General features: G+C 41.4%; 1 protein-coding gene across 3 annotated transcripts in view; it reads left to right on the forward strand.

Annotated features, from left to right (window-relative positions):
- Positions 1-2,822: 2,822 nt before the first annotated feature.
- smad10a (SMAD family member 10a) overlaps positions 2,823-23,731 on the forward strand; it is a 122,363-nt gene continuing 101,454 nt past the window's right edge. For all 3 annotated transcript variants that reach the window (XR_013934049.1, XM_080442200.1, XM_080442201.1), the window contains exons 1-2: positions 2,823-2,959; positions 8,289-8,364. Coding sequence is in view for 2 of the 3 variants with exons in the window: in XM_080442200.1 (XP_080298326.1) it covers positions 2,956-2,959; positions 8,289-8,364 (80 nt within the window). In the remaining variant the exon portion in view is untranslated. The remainder of the gene's footprint in view (positions 2,960-8,288; positions 8,365-23,731) is intronic.

The following is a 23,731-nucleotide window of genomic DNA, read 5'->3' on the forward strand; positions in this document are numbered from 1 at the left end:
ATTTTTTTCTAATCATCCTCATGGTGGTGCTACAGTATAACAGGCCACTTCCCATTTTGGTCTATAACTCTTGAACCGCAGTTCATAGTCAAAAAGATCCCTGCACTCATTGGCTCATGACGCAACTCCCCATATAGGCCACACCCATTTCGGCCTGACACGAATTTCTGCTATTTCGCATTTTCTTCAAAACACACTTTTTGGTACTAATCCTACAGATTTTGTCCAAAGCTCAGCCTGGCGGTAAGGAGCGCACTTTTGGTATGGTATTTCCTCCAGGCCGGATAGATATCTGAAGGCCGGAGATTATGTTTTTGTCTGTGTCCGTTCATTGTCCATCTGTGAGCAGCTAATCTCTGTGTTAATCAGCGTAAAACTTTGCATGCACATTCCCAGTAGGCCATGGAAGAAGCTCTAACTCAAAATGTTCTAATTGGGCCAGGACGGCTGGCGTAGCGGTCCAGGCACCGAGGCTTAATGTAGCCTGAGGGTTCGAGTCCCGAGCCCGACGGGCTTTGCTGCATGTCACTCTCCAACTCTCTCCCCATTTCCTGTTGGCCTACTTTCCTATCAATAAAGGAATAAAAGCCCAAAAATAAATCTTAAAAAATAAATAAATGTATATCAAATTGGCTGTAGGTCGTACAGTCAAACATTACGTGGCTGACACGTTTTCTTCAAAACAAACTTTTTGCTACTACTAACAGAATCCATTCTTTTTGGGTCCAAACATAATCTTAGTAATGCCATTGGCATTCAAGGTCAGAGTTGACGATAGTGTGATCTCAAGTAAAAAAGAGGTTACCTTTTTGGGCTGTATTCTTGATAAAAAAAAACTGACAGGTAAAAAAACTGGCATGAAAAGTTCTCAAGAAAGTCAATCAAAGAACACGAGTCTTGGGCAGGACTTCCTCTTTTGTCAACGAGAGTGCACTAAAGACTAGCTGGAGCCTTCATTCAATGCCATTTTGATTATGCTTGGACCTCTTGGATCTCCAACACCTCAATGTCACTATAAACACTAAGTTTCAGACCTCCCAAAACAAAGTGATACATACGACTACTAAAGTCCATGACCCACCTAATTCCAACAAACATTGCTAGTTTGGGATGGCTTGTTCTCCTCTGTAAAAAAAATGCTATTTGTATTTGTTGATGAAATGTTAATGAAATTCTATGATGTTGATTAATTGAATACTAATAATAGGACCACAATGGAAACAAGTCCCCAGGACTTGTTTGTGCTATCCTTTTAGCCTAAATGTTTTACTGCACCTCTGTGCTGTTTACATTTGTTTTTGACTAATAATGTATTCAATCAATCAAAATTGTATCCAAAACTCACACAAATCGGAACGCATGATGGAGTCATGTGATCAAGATATTCTCCACATAATCACATTTCATTACAACTGGCTATGATTGACTTCCAAAGTTTGCCAGCCCTAGGTAGGTAACCAAGCCTGGCAGAGATCTGCACTCTGAGGAGCGCACTTTTCTAGTTTCACACGTGACAACCTCCTTACTATGCGAGTATATATATTATAACCGCAATATTGTCTGTCTTGGTCAAAAACAAGTCACAATTTAGTAACTCAAAGTTACTTGGATTAATAACTGCAATACGGTTCGCAATTGGAGTTTCACTACAAGTTACTGGGGACAGTAATAATCATAGTAATAATTACAGTAATAATCATGCAGTAATGTATTACTTTAGTAACTACATTACTGTCAAATCACAACTTGTTGTGATTTGACATTTAATACAAATTGAATTGAATTGAATTGAATTGACCATCAGTGGTAGACAGTTGTAGTAGCAGCAGCAGCAGAAGTAGTAGCAGGCAGTCAGCAGGGTTGCCAGATTCTGCGAGAGAAACAAGCAACTAAAACGAGCCCAAAAGAAGCAGCCACATTAGTACTTTAAACATCGGATATTTGAAAATAGCAGATCTACAAGCCCACAATGAATTGCGATGCGACAAATTGTGAGCTTATAAATCTGCTATTTTCAAAAAAAATCTTGAAGAAAATGTGAAAAATGTGGAACCTTTTTTGTAACATTTTAACAACACACATCTTGTATGTCCCTGGCATGAAATGTTTTCAGATGGGTTTGCAGATAAATACTATTAATATGGTGGTCCATGACATGAAAATGTTTTAGAAACACTGGTTTAAACAACATCAACATCAAACATCAAACATTAAAAAAAACGCAACCCGCAACAACTACCAATATTTACAACTAAGCAACTTAGTAGAAAAACAAGCCTAAAGTTGCTTATAATAAGCACACATGGCAACACAGTCAGTCAGTATAGTATTTGTTTTGGGTATAGATGGGGGGTGGGGTATGCATGTGTGTCTCGTGCAGAGGGGCGGGGCCATGGCCGCCCAGGCGCCAGTAGTACGCATCATGGTAGACAGAACCCAGACGAAATGTCACCTCCCTCCCCATTGGCCCGGAGCCGCGGGCTACCGTTTGAGACGGCCTCTCCCATTGGGCTGACTGAAAAAAAAAAGAAATAAAAGAAAACCCTTTTTTTTTTTTTTTTTCCGGCGAGACGCCGCACGCACGCGCGCGCGTGCACCCACGACCCCCCCACCCTCTCTTTTGTTATTGTAGTCAGCGAGGAGGAGAGAGCGCGAGCGAGGAGGAGGGAGCAGAGAGAGAGAGAGAAAGAGAGAGAGCAACAAGAGCACAGGATGCACGGAGAAAGAGAGGGAGCTCTAACAGCCTGATTAGAACCCTCGGACCCCCCCCTAAAAAAAAAAGAACCTACCAAACAACCCCCCCCCCCCCCACCCAAAACACACACACACACACACACACACACACACACACACACACACACACACACACACACACACACACACCCCGAAGAAGAGCCGTCCTCATACTAACCACCAGGACCACCGGACTGATCCTCTCTACCTTAGCAGCCTCTAATGTGTGAGTATATATGCATACAAATACTAACTAACAGAGACATAGAGGAATATATATACCGAGGATCTCGGTATTCTATCGGTATTCTATCCGATTGTATAGTCTCCCTCTCTCTCTCTCTCTCTCTCTCTCTCTCTGCTCTCTGCTCTCTCAGAGAGAGAGAGAGAGAGAGAGAGAGAGAGAGAGAGAGAGAGAGAGAGAGAGAGAGAGAGGAAGTCACCAGACAGACAGACAGACAGACAGACAGACAGCATGATGTCTGTCTTGCTGCCTCGTCATGTTTTCATGACATTTTCCCCAGTCATTCACTTCCAAAGTCACCGTGGCCCCCGAAAAAAAAAAATACTCGCAGACTTACAAGCCTTTACAGGCAGTGCTGTGGGCTTGTAGATCTACTCCCCCCCCCCCCCTGCACGAGACACCGGCACGCAACTAGTATGAATCAGGATTTTATTTTCTTTCTTTTTTAGTTGTTGATGGCAACAATTCATATCTAACAATCTAATAAAAACGCTATCCGGAATGTGGATCATATAGTTGGAATGTTGACGCTATCATTTGGCTCTTAAAACGCTGTTTTATGAATGTGTATTGTTGTTGTTTTTGTTGTTTTTCTTTTTTATAAATTCTCTGCCGGGATTTGTTGAGAATGCTTTAGAGACGAGCAGTAGGCAGACTTGGTGACGCGTGATGACCATATATGGAGTGGCAGGAGAGCTGAATGGATGGAAGTGGATCATCAGCTTTGACTTTCACAGTGTTGTTGTCTACATTTAAGGCTTTATCAAAGGTTATAGGAAGAACACCTTGTCTTTTAACACTTGAGCAAACTAACTGATTGAGTCGATTGTGAAAAAAATATCGATTTTAATAAAATCTGTGATTAATCGAGTAGCACAAGAGGACTTTGGTCTGCAACTGTTAAGCACTTTCAACCATCTATTTTGGGGATTATGTCATTAGGCTATAGGTGAAAATATTCAAAAATAGCAGATCTACATCTCACTATTTTTGCATGACACTGATGTAAATTTATGATAAAGTATAAAACTTCATGGTGGTTGGTTAGTCAGACTAATCGATTTAGTTGATTATTTTTTTAAAGAAAATCTATTAGACTGTTTTCATGGTGATTCGTTGATGTATGATAAATACATACAATTATAAAAAAATAGATGTTCAGAAATCAGAAAAAGTAATCAAAAAACATCCCAAATAAAATAACCGGTAGTTGCAGCCTAAAATAGTATACTAATAATACACACAATCACAATTGCTCCTTTATTTATCGTCATTATATGTAACATGAAGGATTTATGAAAATGCTCTTACAATCTTAGCTTTTGGTGGCAAAATGGTGTGGTGAAGTACACACTAACTACATATAGTGTTAAATTACCAGAACTAAATGGATCCATTTGTATATTCTTAGTTAAACACTGAGGATTTTTACTGTGTAATGATGGAACAGCTAGTGTGTGTGTGTGTGTCTGTGTGTGTGTGTGTGTGCGTGTGCGTGTGTGCGTGTGTGTGCGTGTGTGCGCGTGCACATGCGTATGCGTGTGCGTGTGTGTGTGTGCGAGCATGTGTGTGTGTGTGTGCGAGCATGTGTGTGTGTGTGTGTGTGTGTGTGTGTGTGTGTGTGTGTGTGTGTGTGTGTGTGTGTGTGTGTGTGTGTGTGTGTGTGTGTGTGTGTGTGTGTGTGTGTGTGTGTGTGTGTGTGTGAGAGACGCGCGTGGCACACACACACGTGAGCGTTCACGCTAATGTCAAAACTATAGCCTAATAGAATATTAAGTAGGGCTGGAAAATATGGGGATATTACATCCATACTGTATATTGTGGACTGATTGCTCCGTTTTGTCCACACCACTGGGGCTCAGTACCGCGGGAAGTAGGGGTGCTGGGGGTGCGGCCGCCCCCCCTCCCCCCAGGTACCAAAAAGAAATATATATATTTTTTGATAATAAATCGGTAAAATCAGTCAAAAATAAGAATTAAATAACATAACTCTAACCTAACCCTAATACTAACCCTAAAACCGAAATAAAGAAACCAAAAACTGGGGAAAAAACGAACCCAATCCGCCCAGAACGCGAAAACTTTTCGCACGCGCGCTTCGCCTAATAGGTCTTCCCTCGGCTATGCTGGGGCTACACCGTCCGTCCGTCCGTTCGTACGTCCGTCCATCCACCTACTTACCTACCTACCTACCTACCTACCGCCCTCTCATGATATGAGACTAGATATCGTCTGGGGTTTTGGATCTAATAATATTGTGAAATGGCAAAAGTGTTGAAAACTTTTGAAAAATGTAAAAGAAAATTGATAATTTTCACACTAGGATACTATCAGAACAATATTGATATCAAGGCATTTGGTCAATTATATGGTGATATTAGATTTTGTCCCTAGTATCAAGTGTTTGTAACCAAGGCTGGGCGATAGGATTTCAAATCTATATCACTATAAATATTTCATTGATTATCATTTATGGACAACTATAAAAAAATATTGAGACAGCAGATCTAAGCTCACTATGTGTTGAATCGCAACGCGTTATTCTGCTATTTTCAATATATTTCCGGTTATCTTGCTGAGCCCTATAGTTTTGACTATCTGACATGTATAACATGCAGGGTGTAACAGTGATGCATGTGTTCTCTATGCAGAGTGTAACAGTGTTGGATGTGTCTATGCAGGGTGTAACAGTGATGGATGTGTTCTCTATGCAGGGTGTAACAGAGTTGGATGTGTTTCTCTATGCAGGGTGTAACAGGATGGATGTGTTCTCTATGCAGGGTGTAACAGTGATAGATGTGTTCTCTATGCAGGGTGTAACAGTGTTTGGATGTGCCTCCATGCATGGTTTAACAGTGTTGGATGTGTCTCCATGCAGGGTTTAACAGTGTTGGATGTGTCTCCATGCAGGGTGTAACAGTGATGGATGTGTTCTCTATGCAGGGTGTAACAGTGATAGATGTGTCTCTATGCAGGGTGTAACAGTGATAGATGTGTCTCTATGCAGGGTGTAACAGTGATGGATGTGTCTCTATGCATGGTGTAACAGTGTTGGATGTGTTCTCTATGCAGGCTTTAACAGTGTTGGATGTGTCTCTATGCAGGGTGTAAAAGCGTTGGATGTGTCTCTATGCAGGGTGTAACAGTGTTGGATGTGTCTATGCAGGATGTAACGGTGTTGGATGTGTCTCTATGCAGGATGTAACAGTGTTGGATGTGTCTCTATGCAGGATGTAACAGTGTTGGATGTGTCTCTATGCAGGATGTAACAGTGTTGGATTTGTCTCGATGCAGGATGTAACAGTGTTGGATATGTCTATGCATGGTGTAACAGTGATAGATTTGTCTCTATGCAGGGTGTAACATTATTGGATGTGTCTATGCAGGGTGTAACAGTGTTGGATGTGTCTCTATGCAGGGTGTAACAGTGCTGGATGTGTCTCTATGCAGGGTGTAACAGTATTGGATGTGTCTATGCAGGGTGTAACAGTTTTGGATGTGTCTCTATGCAGGATTTAACAGTGTTGGATGTGTCTCTATGCAGGGTGTAACAGTGTTGGATGTGTCTCTATGCAGGGTTTAACAGTGATGGATGTGTTCTCTATGCAGGATGTAACAGTGATAGATGTGTCTCTATGCAGGATGTAACGGTGTTGGATGTGTCTCTATGCAGGATGTAACAGTGTTGGATGTGTCTCTATGCAGGATGTAACAGTGTTGGATGTGTCTCTATGCAGGATGTAACAGTGCTGGATGTGTCTCCATGCAGGATGTAACAGTTTTGGATGTGTCTCTATGCAGGATGTAACAGTGTTGGGTGTGTCTCCATGCAGGATGTAACAGTGTTGGATGTGCCTCCATGCAGGATGTAACAGTGTTGGATGTGTCTCTATGCAGGGTGTAACAGTGATAGATGTGTCTCTATGCAGGATGTAACAGTGTTGGATGTGTCTCTATGCAGGGTGTAACAGTGATAGATGTGTCTCTATGCAGGATGTAACAGTGTTGGATGTGTCTCCATGCAGGATGTAACAGTGTTGGATGTGTCTCTATGTAGGGTGTAACAGTGATAGATGTGTCTCTATGCAGGATGTAACAGTGTTGGATGTGTCTCTATGCAGGGTGTAACAGTGATGTATGTGTCTCTATGCAGGGTGTAACAGTGTTGGATATGTCTCTATGCAGGATGTAACAGTGTTGGATGTGTCTCTATGCAGGATGTAACAGTGTTGGATGTGTCTCTATGCAGGGTGTAACAGTGATATATGTGTCTCTATGCAGGATGTAACAGTGTTGGATGTGTCTCCATGCAGGGTGTAACAGTGATAGATGTGTCTCTATGCAGGATGTAACAGTGTTGGATGTGTCTCCATGCAGGGTGTAAGTGTAACAGTGATGGATGTGTCTCTATGCAGGATGTAACAGTGTTGGATGTGTCTCCATGCAGGATGTAACAGTGTTGGATGTGTCTCCATGCAGGATGTAACAGTGTTGGATGTGTCTCTATGCAGGGTGTAACAGTGATAGATGTGTCTCTATGCAGGATGTAACAGTGTTGGATGTGTCTCTATGCAGGGTGTAACAGTGATATATGTGTCTCTATGCAGGATGTAACAGTGTTGGATGTGTCTCCATGCAGGGTGTAACAGTGATAGATGTGTCTCTATGCAGGATGTAACAGTGTTGGATGTGTCTCCATGCAGGGTGTAAGTGTAACAGTGATGGATGTGTCTCTATGCAGGATGTAACAGTGTTGGATGTGTCTCCATGCAGGATGTAACAGTGTTGGATGTGTCTCCATGCAGGATGTAACAGTGTTGGATGTGTCTCTATGCAGGGTGTAACAGTGATAGATGTGTCTCTATGCAGGATGTAACAGTGTTGGATGTGTCTCCATGCAGGGTGTAAGTGTAACAGTGATGGATGTGTCTCTATGCAGGGTGTAACAGTGATGTGTGTGTCTCTATGCAGGGTGTAACAGTGATATATGTGTCTCTATGCAGGATGTAACAGTGTTGGATGTGTTTCCATGCAGGGTGTAACAGTGATGGATTTGTCTCTACGCAGGATGTAACAGTGTTTTAGTCTAGTTTTAGTCGACTAAATATCAAAAGATTTTAGTCGACTAAATGTACAGTTGATTTAGTCGACTAAAATCTATTTTGACGGGCATTGATGGCGTCATAATACCTGATTCCTAGACCGACTACCGAAAATAGCAGATGTACAAGCTCACAACGCGGTGCACAACATTTTACGTCATAGTTTTTGTCGTCAAAATTATCACTGGTTGGATCTGTTCTCCATGCAGGGTCTGACTCAGAGCTTGGTCACCATGAAGCTAACGACGTGTCTGGACACCTGTTGACTGACCAGCTCAACACCAGGTAGGCAACGCAAAGCCACAAGGAACTGGACATAGATATGATTTATGTAGGACTGTCACTGACTGAAGAGATTTCTAGCCAACTAGGCTGCCAAGCACAATAATTATAACCATAACCATAAATATGTTGTTTTAAAAATCGTTCTAACTGAAGTGGATGGCAGAGTCCGCACCACAGATACCCTCACCGGCCATTTTATCAGGCTCCTTAACGCAAATTTCTAATCAGCCAACGTGGTCAAGACGATCTGCTGCAGCTCAAACATCAGGGGGGGGGGGGGGGTCCCAGATGACAGTGAAGTGACAATTTAAGGACTTTTAAGACCTTTTTAATACCTCAAAAAAGAAAAGACTGCATCAGAAGTAATCAACAAACTGTACAATAACAATTATCAAACATTGGCCAAATTGTCAAATATATTGTGAAAATAGTTCTCGGTCACAGATAAATATTGTGAAATAGCCGATCTACAGTACAAGCTCACAACGCCTCGCAACGCAATATTTATCTGTGAAACCGAGTCAAACTAAATGTGATGTCTCAACTCCTACAATTCCAAGTTTTTGTCAAGGTGGGGGGTCCCCAGTTCAAATATTTGCGGGGTCGCGGACTGAAAAGGTTGAGAACCACTGATTTAAGTGACTTAGAACGTGGCATGGTTTGTATTGCCAAACAAGCTGGTCTGAGTATTTCAGAAACTGTTGATCCACTGGGAACTTCACGCACAACCATCTCTAGGGTTTACAGAGAATGCATGAGTTTAATCAATGTTTTTTTCCAAGCTTCTATTGTTGAATTTTGGTGAGCCTGTGCATATTAGCCTCAGTTTCCGGTTCTTAGCTGACAGAAGTGGCAACTGGTGTGGTCTGATAATAATAATAATTTAGTCCCCACTGCTTGGGGTGTTTTTTTGGCACCGTATATTTGCCCTCTGCATTTATCCATCTTATAATTACTAGAAGCTGTGAACGGCATCAGTACGACACTCGGGGAGCAGTTAAGGGTTAAGTGTCTTGCTCAGGGACACTTCGAACACATTGCCGGGGCTGGGAATTGAACCAGAGACCTTCTGCTTCCCAGGCGGGCTCGGTACCAATTCAGCTATGGCTGCCGCTGCTGCTGTAGCCCATCTGCCTCAAGGTTTGACCTGTTATGCATTCAGAGATGCTCTCCTGCATTCCTTGGTTGTAACGAGTAGCTATATGAGTTTTTCTGAGCCTTTCTGTCAGCTCAAACCAGTTTAACCATTCTCCTCTGACCTTTCTTTCACCCACATAACTACCACTTGCTGGATCTTCTCTTGTTTGGACCATTCTCTGTAAACCCTAGAGATGGCTGTGCGTGAAAATCCCCATGGACAGTGGTGGAAAAAGTACTGCTTTTTTAAATTTAAGTGTCAATACTGCAATGTAGAAATACTACAAGTCAAAAGTCCGGTAATCAAAATGTACTTGCGTAAAAGTACAAAAGTAATGGCTTCAAAATATACTTAAAGTACCAAAAGTAAAAGTACTCATTATGCAGAATGTCCTGTTTCACAAGGTATTGTATGTATAAAATGTATTTAATTTAAACAGATCTACAAGCTCACAACACGTTGCATCGTGACGCATTGTGAGCTTGCAGATCGGCTATTTTCAAATAGCCAAAGTCTAAATAGGGCTGAAGTGGTTAATGTATGTTTTGTAATAATAATTCAAATCTACAAAGTAAAAGTAACTAAAGTTTTCATGTAATTGTAGTGGAGTAAAAGTACAATATTTGCCTCTGAGATTTACTGGAGTAGAAGTAAAAGTATTGAAAATTGGAAATACTCCAGTAAAGTAAAAATACCTCAAAATTGTACTTAAGTACAGTACTTGTACTTAGTTACTTTCCACCACTGCCCGTGGATCAGCTTGTTTGGCATCACCAACCATGCCACGTTCAAAGTCACTTAAATCACCTTTCCCCCCATCTTGATGCTCGGTTGAACTGCAGCAGATCGTCTTGACCATGTGTGCATGCCTGAATGCATTGGGTTGCTGCCATGTGATTGGCCGATAAGAAACGTGCATTTAGGATTAGTTGGACAAGTGAACCTGATAAAGTGGCAGCGAGTGTTTTATGAACGATGGAGTTGGATCACTTTTTGGATCACGATTTATGAATGATAGAAACACTGACAGCCAATCAGAATCCATCAGAAGGACATCTGGGATGCAATTGGTCTCACTCACCCTCAGAATCAGTGGTGGTTTTGTTATTACTATTAATGGAGATGATGAGACGATTATGAATAGCTAAGCTAGAACGCTAGCTGGTAGGCTAGCTGGCATTACCTCAGGTAGCCTACATATCTCTCCTTTTCATAATTAATAATCAGAGTCAGAGTATCTATATAGCATGTCTTTCAGCGCCAGTGTCACGGAAGCGGAGATCTCTCTCTCTCTCTCTCTCTCTCTCTCTCTCTCTCTCTCTCTCTCTCTCTCTCTCTCTCTCTCTCTCTCTCTCTCTCTCTCTCTCTCTCTCTCTCTCTCTCTCTCTCTCTCTCTCTCTCTCTCTCTCTCTGCCTCAAGTATGTGGGCTCCGACTGTTTGGTGCCACTGTTTACAGAACGCCAGGGTTCAAGTGGTTAATTAATACACGTGTCGGATAGTGTTTGCTGCATACGATTATGCCCAAATGAGACTTAAATGTTTCACAATGACTATTGAAAGTTAAAGACTGTCAGAATTAAACGTAGGGTAAGTGATATTTTTCAGGAAGGATCAGCTTCAATTTTATAGTGTCCCAGTTCCAATCTTCTCTGCAAATGTATTTATTTAATCATTTCCAATTTCACTTGTTTATCCTGTATCCTGTATGTGTTCTTTCTCCTGATTGTATGAAATTGTTATCTCGACCTGAAAATGTATTTTATGCTTTTTGAAGAGCTGTAAAGCCAGGGAGACTAGTGTGGTGAGAGAGCAATTAACAGGTGTAGATACAAGTGTAGTCAAAGTGCGTTAACACATTAACAGCAGTGTTGGGCAGTAACAAGATAAAAGTAACGTGTTATTGTAATACTATAATTTATTCCAGTAACGACTAATATATCAAATTACTGTATCGTTTTGAGTAATAATATTACAGTGACTATTTCCCCAATAGTAACTTGTTAATATTCACAGGCTTTGGTGGAAATGCAGGTTAAGAGCCATAGTGGGATGTAGTCGGGAGTATTATGCGTAATATTTTTGGTTACAACAAAAAGGATTGCTATAGAGTGTTTGTTCAGTAACAGGGGTCTCCCCGTCTCTCCAGCTCTTCAATAAACAGAAAATACATTTTTGGGTGGGTTGCAAAATTACAGCCAATCAGGAGAGATCTATCAGCTTCATTTGTAGTGTTTCAGTTCCAATGTTTTCTGCTCATTTCTTTGTGTCATCACTTCCAATTGCACTTGTTTAATCAGTATCCTGTCTGAGTTCTGTAGCCTGATTGGATACAATTATTATCCAAACCTGAAAATGCATTTTCTGTTTGATAAAGAGCTGGAGAGACATGGAGACTCCTGTTACTGAACAAACACTCTATAGCAATGAGTACTATCAGAATATAGAGCTATTTAATTTTTTTTTTTAACTAAAGCAAATCACATACCCTACCTCTAAACCCCAGCATCGGTATTCTGGGAAGATTTTGCAGAAAATAGCACATCGACAAGGCGACTCGTTGTGAGCTTGTCGATCTGCTATTTGCAGCGAAGATATTTAGATTAGAGCGAAAACAGAAAATTTACTGGTATAGAACCCTGAGGGACTACGCTCAACAACATAATGGGATTTAAGTGGTTTGCAACAGTGCAGTTCAGAACTCCAGTCTACCCCCCCCCCTCCATTCCCAAAGAATAAGGAGTCACAATTTACCTCACCTTGTTTTAAAGTACATAAAATGAATATGGATATGAATAAGACTCTCTGTACCTTCAACCTACTGTATGTTCTCTCTCCGCTCTGACCCGTTCCGTTTTCATGCCAGGGCAGCTTTCATAATGATGTCCGATTTCATTTAGACACTTCAGCTCATGATTAACCATTTACCATTTATTGCAATGATATCGCATTCAGTTTGGCGGTGTGACTCTGCTCCAGTGATATTACAGATTACCTGCGCAAGCATAACCTGAATCTGAGATCACAAGCAGAATCTGAGATCACAAACCCCCCAGAGCAGAGCATAAGATACAGTTATTACACGAACATTGAACCTTCAAGTGCATGAGTTAAGATACCACCTATTATATTACAATCCATAGAAACACAGTACAATACACAGAATCAACCATTAACATATGAAACTACATGCCGCAGGAGGAGGCCGGGGAGGGGGAGGTAATTTTAACACTGACAGCTGTAGAACCAGCTGTGACAGCTAAACACGTAGAATGAACAGTGAATAGAGGACTGCTTAAATTAACCGCTTGAGATGCACTGTGGGTATGAGGGCGTATGTGAGTTAGCTTGTAGCAAATGATAATGAACGTGAAGAGACAGACTAGACTTGTGGGAGTATGTATGAATTAACTTGTTAGCGAATGAATGACCTGCCTTCCGTGCCTATATGAACTATCGCTACGCTGGATTTATAATTGGACGCGCGAGATAGAACATAGCCGAACATAGCTGATCTACAAGCTGCAAACTTGTAGATAAGTTAATATTTTCGTAAATCAGGCACTCTGAAAACTCCACTTGATCGGAGAAAGAAATAATCTACCATCTAAATGTGTTCTACAGATCAACTTCATCGAAGTGTAGCCTATTCCTTGTCTATATAGCTTGCAAATGATGATGATGATGATGATTATTGTCTCCGCCGAAGGTGGAGAATATGTTTTCGCTTCGTCCCGCCGTGTGTGAGCAAACATTGTTAGCCAAGCTAACATTGGGCAAGCTCCACGTGACACGTGTCAATTTGTTGACACCAATGCCTCTGATTGGCTAGAGGGACGCGTGACGAAATAAAATTCTATAAATAGGTGTGTCACTTAAAAAAGCCTCTACTTTTTGAAGTGAGGTAAAACAGGATCAATCAGACTTGATTGGAACAGTACCTTCAGTAAGTCCAAATCACCCGTCTGTGCGTGTGTGTTTCCCTCTGAGAACACGTAACATTGGTCAAGCAAAGGCGCAGAAGGCCAAAGCTAAGAAAGCATACTCATCTACAATTGTAACACAGAAGAGGACTAGAGTTGAAATGACCCCACAACAAAGCCGAAGTCTTAATACGTGTCAATATGTTGACATCAATGTCTCTGATTGGCTAGAGGGACGCATGACGAAATACAATCCTATAAATAGGTGTGTCACTTCAAAAAGCCGTTTACGTTTTTGAAGCGAGGTAAGACAGGATCAATCAGTCTTGATTGGAACAGTATCTTCTAGTCCAAATCACCCGTCCGTGCGTGTGTGTGTCCCTCTGAGAACACCTAACATTGGTCAAGCAAAGGTGCAGAAGGCCAAAGCTAAGAAAGCATACTCATCTACAACAGTAACACAGAAGAGGACTAGTTGAATTGATCCCACAACAAGGCCGAAGTCTTAATACGTGTTAATATGTTGACACCAATGCCTTTGATTGGCTAGAGGGATGCATGACGAAATACAATTCTATAAATAGGTGTGTCACTTCAAAAAGCCGTTTACATTTTTGAAGCGAGGTAAGACAGGATCAATCAGTCTTGATTGGAACAGTATCTTCTAGTCCAAATCACCCGTCCGTGCGTGTGTGTGTCCCTCGTGCGTATGTGTGTAACATTGGTCAAACAAAGGCGCAGAAGGCCAAAGCTAAGAAAGCATACTCATCTACAACAGTAACACAGAAGAGGACTAGAGTTGAATTCATCCCACAACAAGGCCGAAGTCTTAATACTATAACAATTGGCCACCTTGATCAAATACATTATGTAGCACTAGAGAAAACTGACATAGATCAAACACACCAATCAACTGCTGAAACTGTTCAAGACAATGAAGATGAAGAAGACAGACAAGTATTTGAACAAACCAGTCAATTACGACGACTCCCATATGATAGATTGCTTCAATGTAAACAGAGCATTGCTTCAATTAAACAGAGCTAAGAATCATAAAGAAAGAATGAAATTAATCAGAGACAAAGAATCGCTAAATGACAAAAGACGAAGACTAGCCATGAATGCTGACAATATGACACAGCAAAGATTGCTACAATCATTTTTTTTTTTGAATAAATATTTCTTTAACATACACCTTTTTATTTAACTAAAATATATATCTTTTACTCTACTGTATCTCATTAGTTATTGCTATGATAATATAATTGCTATAGTCTGCTGGCGGAGACTTGTGCTCCGAGGAGCACATTTTCTAGTTATTATTATTATTACCCTTATTATTATTATTATTATTATTATTATTATTATTATTAATTTAATTAATTAATTAATTAATTAATTAATTAATTAATTAATTAATTAATTAATTAATGTGTTCATTTATTTACCTTGGTGATGTATGTTGATTGAATACAAAGTAAAAGCCTTTCTGTTAATTAACTCTGATGTTTGCACAAATGTAACCAAATGGACCCCTTCCAACAGTATATTCACAGTATGTTAGCAATATGTTAAACAAGGGATAATTGACGGCGAGCTGGTCATTATTGAGAAATTAACCTGCTTTCCGTCGGCATTTAATCACCCTGAAGGGTTTATTTCAATGACTTGATATTGTCAATTATCCCGCTTATTACACGGCTACTTAATAAATAAATTAATACATTTACCCAAAAGTAGGTGCAGGTGCTCTTGATTAGACAGCGGTCTGTTATTGAGCTCAGTGGTCATTATTCATAAATAACACACCACTGAATTCAGTGATTGACCAATCAGAATCAATCATTCAACCAAGCCTTGTAATAACAGTATATAACAGTATGGCTAACGGGTATAAATATAGTCCAAATCATAGACAATCTACCTCAATAATGTGGGTAGAACTGAACAGTCAGTCAGTGAGTGGATAGAGATAAATATACAATATATACATGTTAAAATTCTGTGTAGAAATCTAGGGTATACATAGATTGGTCATGTTAATGTTTTCGGTTGGATATCTACAATGTATGATAGCCCATAACTGACCTATATGTAAAGGCTGGTGTGTGTGCGTGTGACTCAAGTGCACAGCAAAGAGGAGACGTAGTTTTAGGTGAAGCCTGTGGGCGTATTTATTCACAGTTTTGGTGAAAAGGTAGTGGAGTTAGTGGAGGTGGTGTGGGTTGGTGGCTCCGTGGTTTGCACAGCTCAGCTGGGGATCCGGAAGACTGGAGAGGAGAGGAGAGGCAGGGTTAGGAACAATTCACGAGAGAAAGGACAGTGCACAGCAACTGCGTGAAGTTTAACTGGCTAGTTCTAACACTGGGAAGTGCAGACTGGGCTGCCAGTGGCAGCAGTTGATTGTGGAATGGAAGACAGGTGCGGAGATTGGTGAGGGAGAGCAGGTGCGCTGTGTTGAGCCATGTAGTAGTCAGTGAGGGGGAGGGGCCTGTGAATGTGAAGGTGAGGAGGAGTGAGCCGTAACACTATAGACCCCTTAACAGACGACGTCATACTGTGCAAGCGTCAAACCCATTCTGTCAGGTCTCGCTAGGGCGCGCAGCACTAGCCAACTCACAAGAGGGGGTTGGGGTGTGCTGAAACCAGCGCACCCCGAAACAACAGGTTGAGAATTGATTGTTTGAAACAATCACCTGTGCATCCAGTCTCAATGTTGGTAAACAAATAATTGGTCTATAGCTTCCATACTGTAATGATTTGATAGGTTTTGGGTTGATGCTTTCAGGGGTCTTCAACCTTTTCAGGCCAGGGACCCCCAAACTGTTGGGGAGATGGAGCAGAGACCCCCTACCTCGTAGGGTAGGGGTGGCTACCATTATATATTGTATACTTATGTATAAAATTGTGTTTTATATGTCTAAACATGAAAAAATGGTTGCCTGCTCCAACGCACCTGTCCCAGTAGTTGTGCAAAAAGGACCTTTCTCTCCAAAATATGTATAAACATACCATGTTATTGTGCATTGTGCCTCCATTTATCTGTTTGCTAAAATATGGTGTATTTGTGTTATGTTTAAAGATAATTTGACATTTTTGGGGGGAAAAAATAAAAAATAAAAAGGTTTTTAAAAACAAAAATATTGTTTAATCAAACAACAATTTCGCCCCCTGCAGTACCTCCACGGACCCCCTAGGGGTCGCGGACCCCCTGTTGAAGACCTGCTTTAACATACATGATGACTAACATTTGTTTGTTTAGACCTGTGATTCTCAAACTGTGGGTCAGGACCCCCAGGGGGTCCTCAAGTGATTTTGAGGGCTCCCCAGATGACTATGCACAACATAGTTTTCTCACTCAACAGTAAACATACCAACGTGTAAAGTGACAATTTAAGGACTTTTAAGACCTTTTCAATATCTCTGAAAACAAAACAAACATTGGCAAATTGTCAAACATTGGCCAAATTATCAAATATTACCTAAGAAAGAGGCATTTAAAAACAAAATAGCCGGTTATTTTCATAATATTTATCTGTTGAACCGAGTCAAACTAAATGTAATGCTTCAACTCCTACAATTCCAAGTTCTTGTCAGATTGGGGGTCCCCAGTGCAAATATGATTATTGTGGGATGTAGTGGCCTGAAAAGTTTGAGAACTACTGGTTTTGACAACATAGTTTATTTTACTATGCTAAAGTACGTTGCATGGGTGGACAACTCAAAACCTATCCAAAACTGTTACTTTTCAGGATTCAAATTCAAAAGTATAAAAAAATTCAGATCTACAAGCTCAAAGCTTTGAGCTTGTACATCTGCAATTTTTATACAGTACTTTTGTAGACACTGTAGTATGATCAAGTATGATCAAGGGTATTACTTTACGAATTAACATAAAAAGTTGAAATATGGAGATCAGAGGTTACTATTAATTATTATTTAACCATAATTAATACTTTGGCTATTTGAATGCAATCTGCAAGCTCACAGCACGTCACATTGTGAGGCGTCGTGAGCTTGTACACCTTTGTACAGGGTGCAACATGGATGGCCTGTGTGTGCACAAATTGTTCAGTAACGTTGTGTCTCAATTAAGGTTGGGCGATTGGACGAATATATCGGCAGTCGGCGATTGGATGAGTCCAATCGTCGAATGTGTTTTACTAGGCGATTTTTCAGACGATATTTGACATTTTATTTAGCAAAATAAATGTATCCTAATGGTCTACCTGCCTCCTCGAGAATTAAACTCTTCAAATATAGCCAAATAAAATGTAAAGCGCAATACAAAGCGTGCACGAAATGTTAATCAATTTGGGCCGTTCTAATAATGATTGATGATGATGAAGGCACGCTCTTGTTGCGCTTATTTCTGACGGGCCTAGGCTACAAAATTCAGTCCCCTCCCCAGTAGGTAGGCTACTGAATGGAGAGGAGGAGAGCAGAGGAAAGAGGGAATAGTTTTGCTTTCCTATTTGTCTGTTTATCAGCTATTGTACGTTTGATGACAGCTGTATATTGTATATTTTTTATATAAAAACGAAATTGAAACTAAAACTCCAGTTTCTGCAAATTGTAGCTGTGTATTTGCAAGCTTGATGACGAAGTAACGTGTCCCCTGGTCTCACAAGATCAAGCACTTGATTCTTAACTTTTGGTGTCAAGTTTGGATATTAAAACTTGTGTCAGCTTACCGGTATGTTTATATCACCATTTAATCAATGCGATTTGAAATGTGAATTCAAATCGTCCCTTTAGTTACAGGGGAGGGCGGCCCGGACGGGTGATTTATCCCGTGGCACCACGATTTATTATTTGTCTGAATATAAAAAAGTTAACCTGGATGGGTGATGGATATCCTATCACACAAAGATTTGGTGCCCCCCCGGTAGTAACTCTGAGGACTGCCCCAGGGTCCCGGGCCACCTGTTGAAGATGTGTTACAGCTGGATGGATGGATAATGCTTTAGTTTGCATACATTGCTATAATACACTGTCTTTTTATAGGGATATTTCACTTTCAAACATGTTTGGGGTCATTTTAATCTCTAGTCTACTCAGGCTTTTGAATTTCACCCCAGACAGTTTTTTAAGTTGCTTGATTCAGTATTTAGATATTTAATATTCATTTTATCAGACACGTCCCTTCCTAAATAAACCCATTGTATTTTTTATTTATTTATTTAATTACATTTTCTAAATCCTTTATCCCACAAGCTTTGTAACCCATTTTTTCACCCAGTGCCAATTGCCTAAGCTGTAATCCTGGGCGGTACTCTCCCTCTGCCAGCCTGGGGAGAGCTCTGAATTGAACTCATGATTCCTTCAATGCATGAGGAGTAACCTTTTGTTACCTCAAACTCTATTTTAACCATGTTAGATTAATTGAAAACACCCGTCCTTGGTTCTGGTAGCCTGCCCCAGTGCGTCTGATATCTGGTCTAGAGGGGCGGATTCAAAATCTCTGGAGAAAACATCCGTGGGCTCCTATTGGTTCACCGATCTGTGCACCCGCCCCCGCTCCGCGCCCCTCCTCCTCCCACAATGTGCAGCCCAGAGCCCTGACGTCACAACATTTGGAGCGACGCCCCACTGCACTCTGGTTGGTTGGGGAAATGAAAGGTTGACTATAGATGACCCATAAGCCAGATTCCATTCCCCAAAGCTCGGTCACTCGCTCACTCTCCTCGCTTCCTCCACTCGCGCCTAAGCCCCGCCCCTGCGAGGAGCCGAGGATTATTTGTGAGGACGAGTGGTCGAGTGGTTGCCGTCAAAGGATCGGACTGCACTGGGTCCGTCATTTCAAAGCGACAGAAAATTCCGCGATCACTTATGACGTCTCAAACAGCTGGACCAGAGCCGTGGATGAAAATATACATGCATAGAATAATATGCAGGTATAGAATAATACAGAATATAAGAATAAACAATTCATCAATGTGGATGGCCACATTGTTATCTTTATAGTTAACATTTTGTGCAAAGCCATTTATTCCTGAAATAGTGAACGAAGCGCCAGGATGATTAAACATTTATGAATTAAATCCTGACCCGTCCCTCTTTTTGCTCTTACAGTCCCCAGACCCCCCACCCCCCGCAGCAGTCCCGCACGGCACTGCTGCTTATAACAGCCACCGTATATTACAGAGTATGTCTGACTCTGAATTACATCATTCATGCAGGGTAGCCATACGTCCTCTTTTCCCCGGACATGTCCTCTTTTGGGGGGCTGTCTGGGGGGGTTTCATAAAATCCTTCAAATGTCCGGGGTTTTGAGAGTTTGGGTGATATCCCTCCCACTTCTGGGACGAAGAAAAAAGAAAAAAACTCAGACGATTTTGTGATTTTGCTTGATATTGTTTGATAGCGAAATAAATCATGACTGATAGACATGAAAGAAGGCCCTTCACAAGTTTTAGAGAATTTTAAATTTTAAGAATCGGTTCATAATTGAATGAGTACGGCTATAGTTAAAGCGTAAAGTGTCCTCTCCTATATTCAGTCTATATATAAATACAATACATTATTTTAAACATAATCTTTGTCACAGTAATTTATAGTAGTCCATGCACTGCATTGAGACATGCAAGGAGAGAAATGAACTATCAGCTTTTGAGACAGAATAAGTGTGCACAATATATTACAATGTATATAATTGTATTATACTTTATATCGTATTGTTGCGTCTTTTCAGTCAATTTACACTGTGTGTGTGTGTGTGTGTGTGTGTGTGTGTGTGTGTGATGCGCAAGTGATCGGCGGGGGCGAAGGGGGGGGGGGGGGGGCAGCCGGTGTTTTCGGGGCATGGTTTCGGGTTTCAAGCATTGTTTGTGTGGCCACATGTGGAGGAGGACCATGTATACGTCACGGGAGAAGGGAAAAAACCAAAAAAAACGTGTACACGTGATGCGGAAGTCTGCTGCGGAGGAGCTGTGGAGAGTGGTCGAGCCTACACTTGATGTACACTCGCTAAATGCGGAAGTAGAGAGCCTCCTCGGTTCCTCCACTCGACTCCACTCGCCTCCTCCAAGAAGCAACTGAGTAATTGGAATTTAGCACATCCGGTTTGGAGTCGGAGTGACCGAGTGGGAGTGAGCGAGTGGCCGAGATTTTCGGGTTTGGAATCTGGCTATAGATATAGAAACCTAGATACCTCATTGGCCTCTGCAGTTCGTTGGAGCGACCTGTATCTCGGCCGCCATTTTAGAGGAGGCACGCTGCCACTCACAGGCCGATTCTCAATACCCGAACTTGGGAAGCACAGACTTGCGTCCTTGGTAGTTCAGACTTGCAAGTTCGCCTCGGGAGTATAAACTTGCAAGGACGGGAGGACAGGAGTACGGGAGTACGGTAGTTGGAACGCAGCGTTCTCGGTGACGTCACCATCTCAGCTCGTCCACAGTGTAGATATGCTCAGAGCAGATCTACAAGCTAACAACGCGTTGCTGAGCGACGCGGTGTTAGCTTGTAAATCTTTTTTTTTTGTACAACAGAGCATAACGTACATTCTATATTACATACAATGATATTATATAAACATACGATATAATAACGTATATCTAGATATATAAATGTGAAAACATTGTTTTCGTTAATATAATGTATTTACTTGTTATGATACTGACCGATTGTGTAACAACTTAAATGACTTACAGACCCACCAGGGTAACAGGATAGGTGGGATACTAGGGACATCTGGGCACCTCGATGTAAAATTGGCTATTTTGTACAAAATGTTAAAACATTAAATATTTGAAAAATGTTATAAGGTAATGTAGCCTATATATGATTATAACATGCTTAAACATTCGACAATCAAGGTCTAATATTTCTACAATTGCTACAAAACCTGTATATCCAGTCATTTGGGGGCATAGCCTACACGAGAAGTTGAAGGATAAAGTCTGATATTAGTTTAGCTCCAATCGGAATATCAAGTTATTATTACACTAACACCTTTTACTAGTGTGTTTTATTAGCCCCATTTGGAACCTCTCCCTCTAGTCCGGTTGCTTAAGACCAGATTTTTGAAAAATGTGGACACGGGTGATAAAAAGCGCCAATTTTTTTTTACATGTTCTCCATCACCATAAGTTTCATTTTGGAAGGGGAGCCACGTCATCAAGATGGCAGAAGGTGGCCATCTTGGATTTCATAGATGGCCACGATGTAATATCTATAAGTGCCAATATCTCAGCTTCCAAGCCACTTAGAAAGTCAATCTTGGTGTCAAAATATATGTTTTTGGGGTCAAGGAATTCATTAAAGGTATCATGACATTCATTTTCACTTTTTTTATTTTCAATGTTTTATTTGGGGTTTTAGGACCTCAATTACACCCAAAAAACCTGAACTTAGAACATTCAGTGGATTTTCTGTGGTCTGGGGTTTTCTGAATAATTAGGCTGAAAAGTAATCTGAGCTTGGCCCTTCGACAGTGAGGTCACAGTCAATTAATCCCGCCCACTCTCCTCCTCGCCCCTCCCCTCCCCTATCCTTTCCTTTGGGGGGGGGGCGGAGCAGAGGCGATGATTGACAGGCAAAATCCCTCACCAGCGACACCCGCAGGCAAAGATTTTTTTTTTCATTGCAGTTGAAAAGGCTTTAGAAATGTGAGAGAAAAACACCTGCCATGGATCACTGGAATGGAATTTTCACTTCAAACTTTTTGTACACTTTTGAAGGACCAGGACAAAGACTTTGAATGTGGTGTAAAAGTGAATGTCATTAAACCTTTAAAGCTATTGAGAATATCAACAAGTGACTATATCTGCCAAGATGTGAACATTTGGTTCATTCTGGCAATATATCTACACAACTTTGTATGCCTCGGCTAGATTATGCACAACATATTGGTATGATTTGTATTTAGCTTGACATATCTAACTCTTTGTTATTTCCAATTCATTTTTAAAATAAAGGAAGCAAGTGTTGAACCGCCTTCAATTGTTGCCTTCACTTGGTTTGCTCCAGCAGTCTGCATGTAACTACTGCAGAACTTTGACAGAGTAGCATACATGGAAACTGTGATAAGAAAGGCTGCAGCAGAATAGTTATCTGAAGGGTTCTGGAGGTGCAGGGGAGCTCACCAAGAATCAAGCAAAAGGTTATAAACAACAACACCATGAAGAAGTAATGTTTACACAAAAGACATTCAAAAAGTAAGCACTAGTGTTGGTACACACCATCAGTTGGATGGGCAATCTGTTCCTAGATGATACCCACAAGCATGAAATGTGATTGACGAGTCAGTAGTTAACAAAGTCTGCACTGTGGAATCAGTGGGCAGAGATCTGTACAACAAGTACCTTAAGACAGTGATCAGGGACCGCAGACACTCCATTCATGAGCCCATCAAATAGAACTCACTCACTCTCTTCAGATGCCCAACACCCAAGACCAAGCAGACAGGGCAGATCTCAATGTTGAAGGATGATGTGGTGGCACTCTTCTCCGGATTATATATAGCCATGCAACACATGCATGAGCACCTTCTTTAATCATGAAAACCATCCAGGCCCTCCCTCTCTGTCTGACAGAGGGAAACTATGTCTGGGAAATAAGTCAAAAGCTCTTCACTTTATTCTCGGGGAAGATTGCATTAACTGCCTGGCCAGAGGGCAAGCTGGTCTTCATCACATCTGGCATCACAGTGGTCGGCACAGACACCAGTAACCACGAAGAGGCCGACACCAGGATAGTGATTCACCTGCTTGATGCCCTGGAACATGGCTGTTCTACCTGCTTGATACGCACTGTGGATACGGATGTTGTCGTTATCCTCATCGGCAAGTTCCATGCCCTGCTCACCAAGTATCCAGCTGCAGACATCTGGGTTGCTTTTGGCACTGGCAAGAACTACACCTATGTTCATATAAACACCATCTGCCATGCTCTGGGCAAAGACAAGTCCACAGCACTTCCCATCTTCCACTGTTACACAGGCTGTGACACAACATCAGCATTCTGCGGGAAAGGGAAGAAGTCAGCATGGGTGGCGTGGAAGTCCTACCCTGAGGTCACCCAGGCCTTCAACTACATGGCAGAAAATCCATACACTTCAGTGACCATAGATGCCCAACACTTTCAGCTTCTTGAGCGTTTCACAGTCATCATGTATGATAAGACAAGTGATTTGGAATCTGTCAATGAAGCACGGCGAGAGTTGTTCTGCCAGAAGAACAAAACGATGGAACACATTCCACCAACGCAAGATTCACTGTTGCAACACGTGAAGCGAGTTGCCTACCAGTCTGGGATCTGGGCCACGTCTGAACTGGCCCAGCAGCCGACACCCAGTCCAGAAGG

The sequence above is a fragment of the Gymnoscopelus braueri genome (genome assembly GCF_963280865.1).
Source record: "Gymnoscopelus braueri genome assembly, chromosome: 11".
NCBI classification, from domain to species: Eukaryota; Metazoa; Chordata; class Actinopteri; order Myctophiformes; family Myctophidae; genus Gymnoscopelus; species Gymnoscopelus braueri.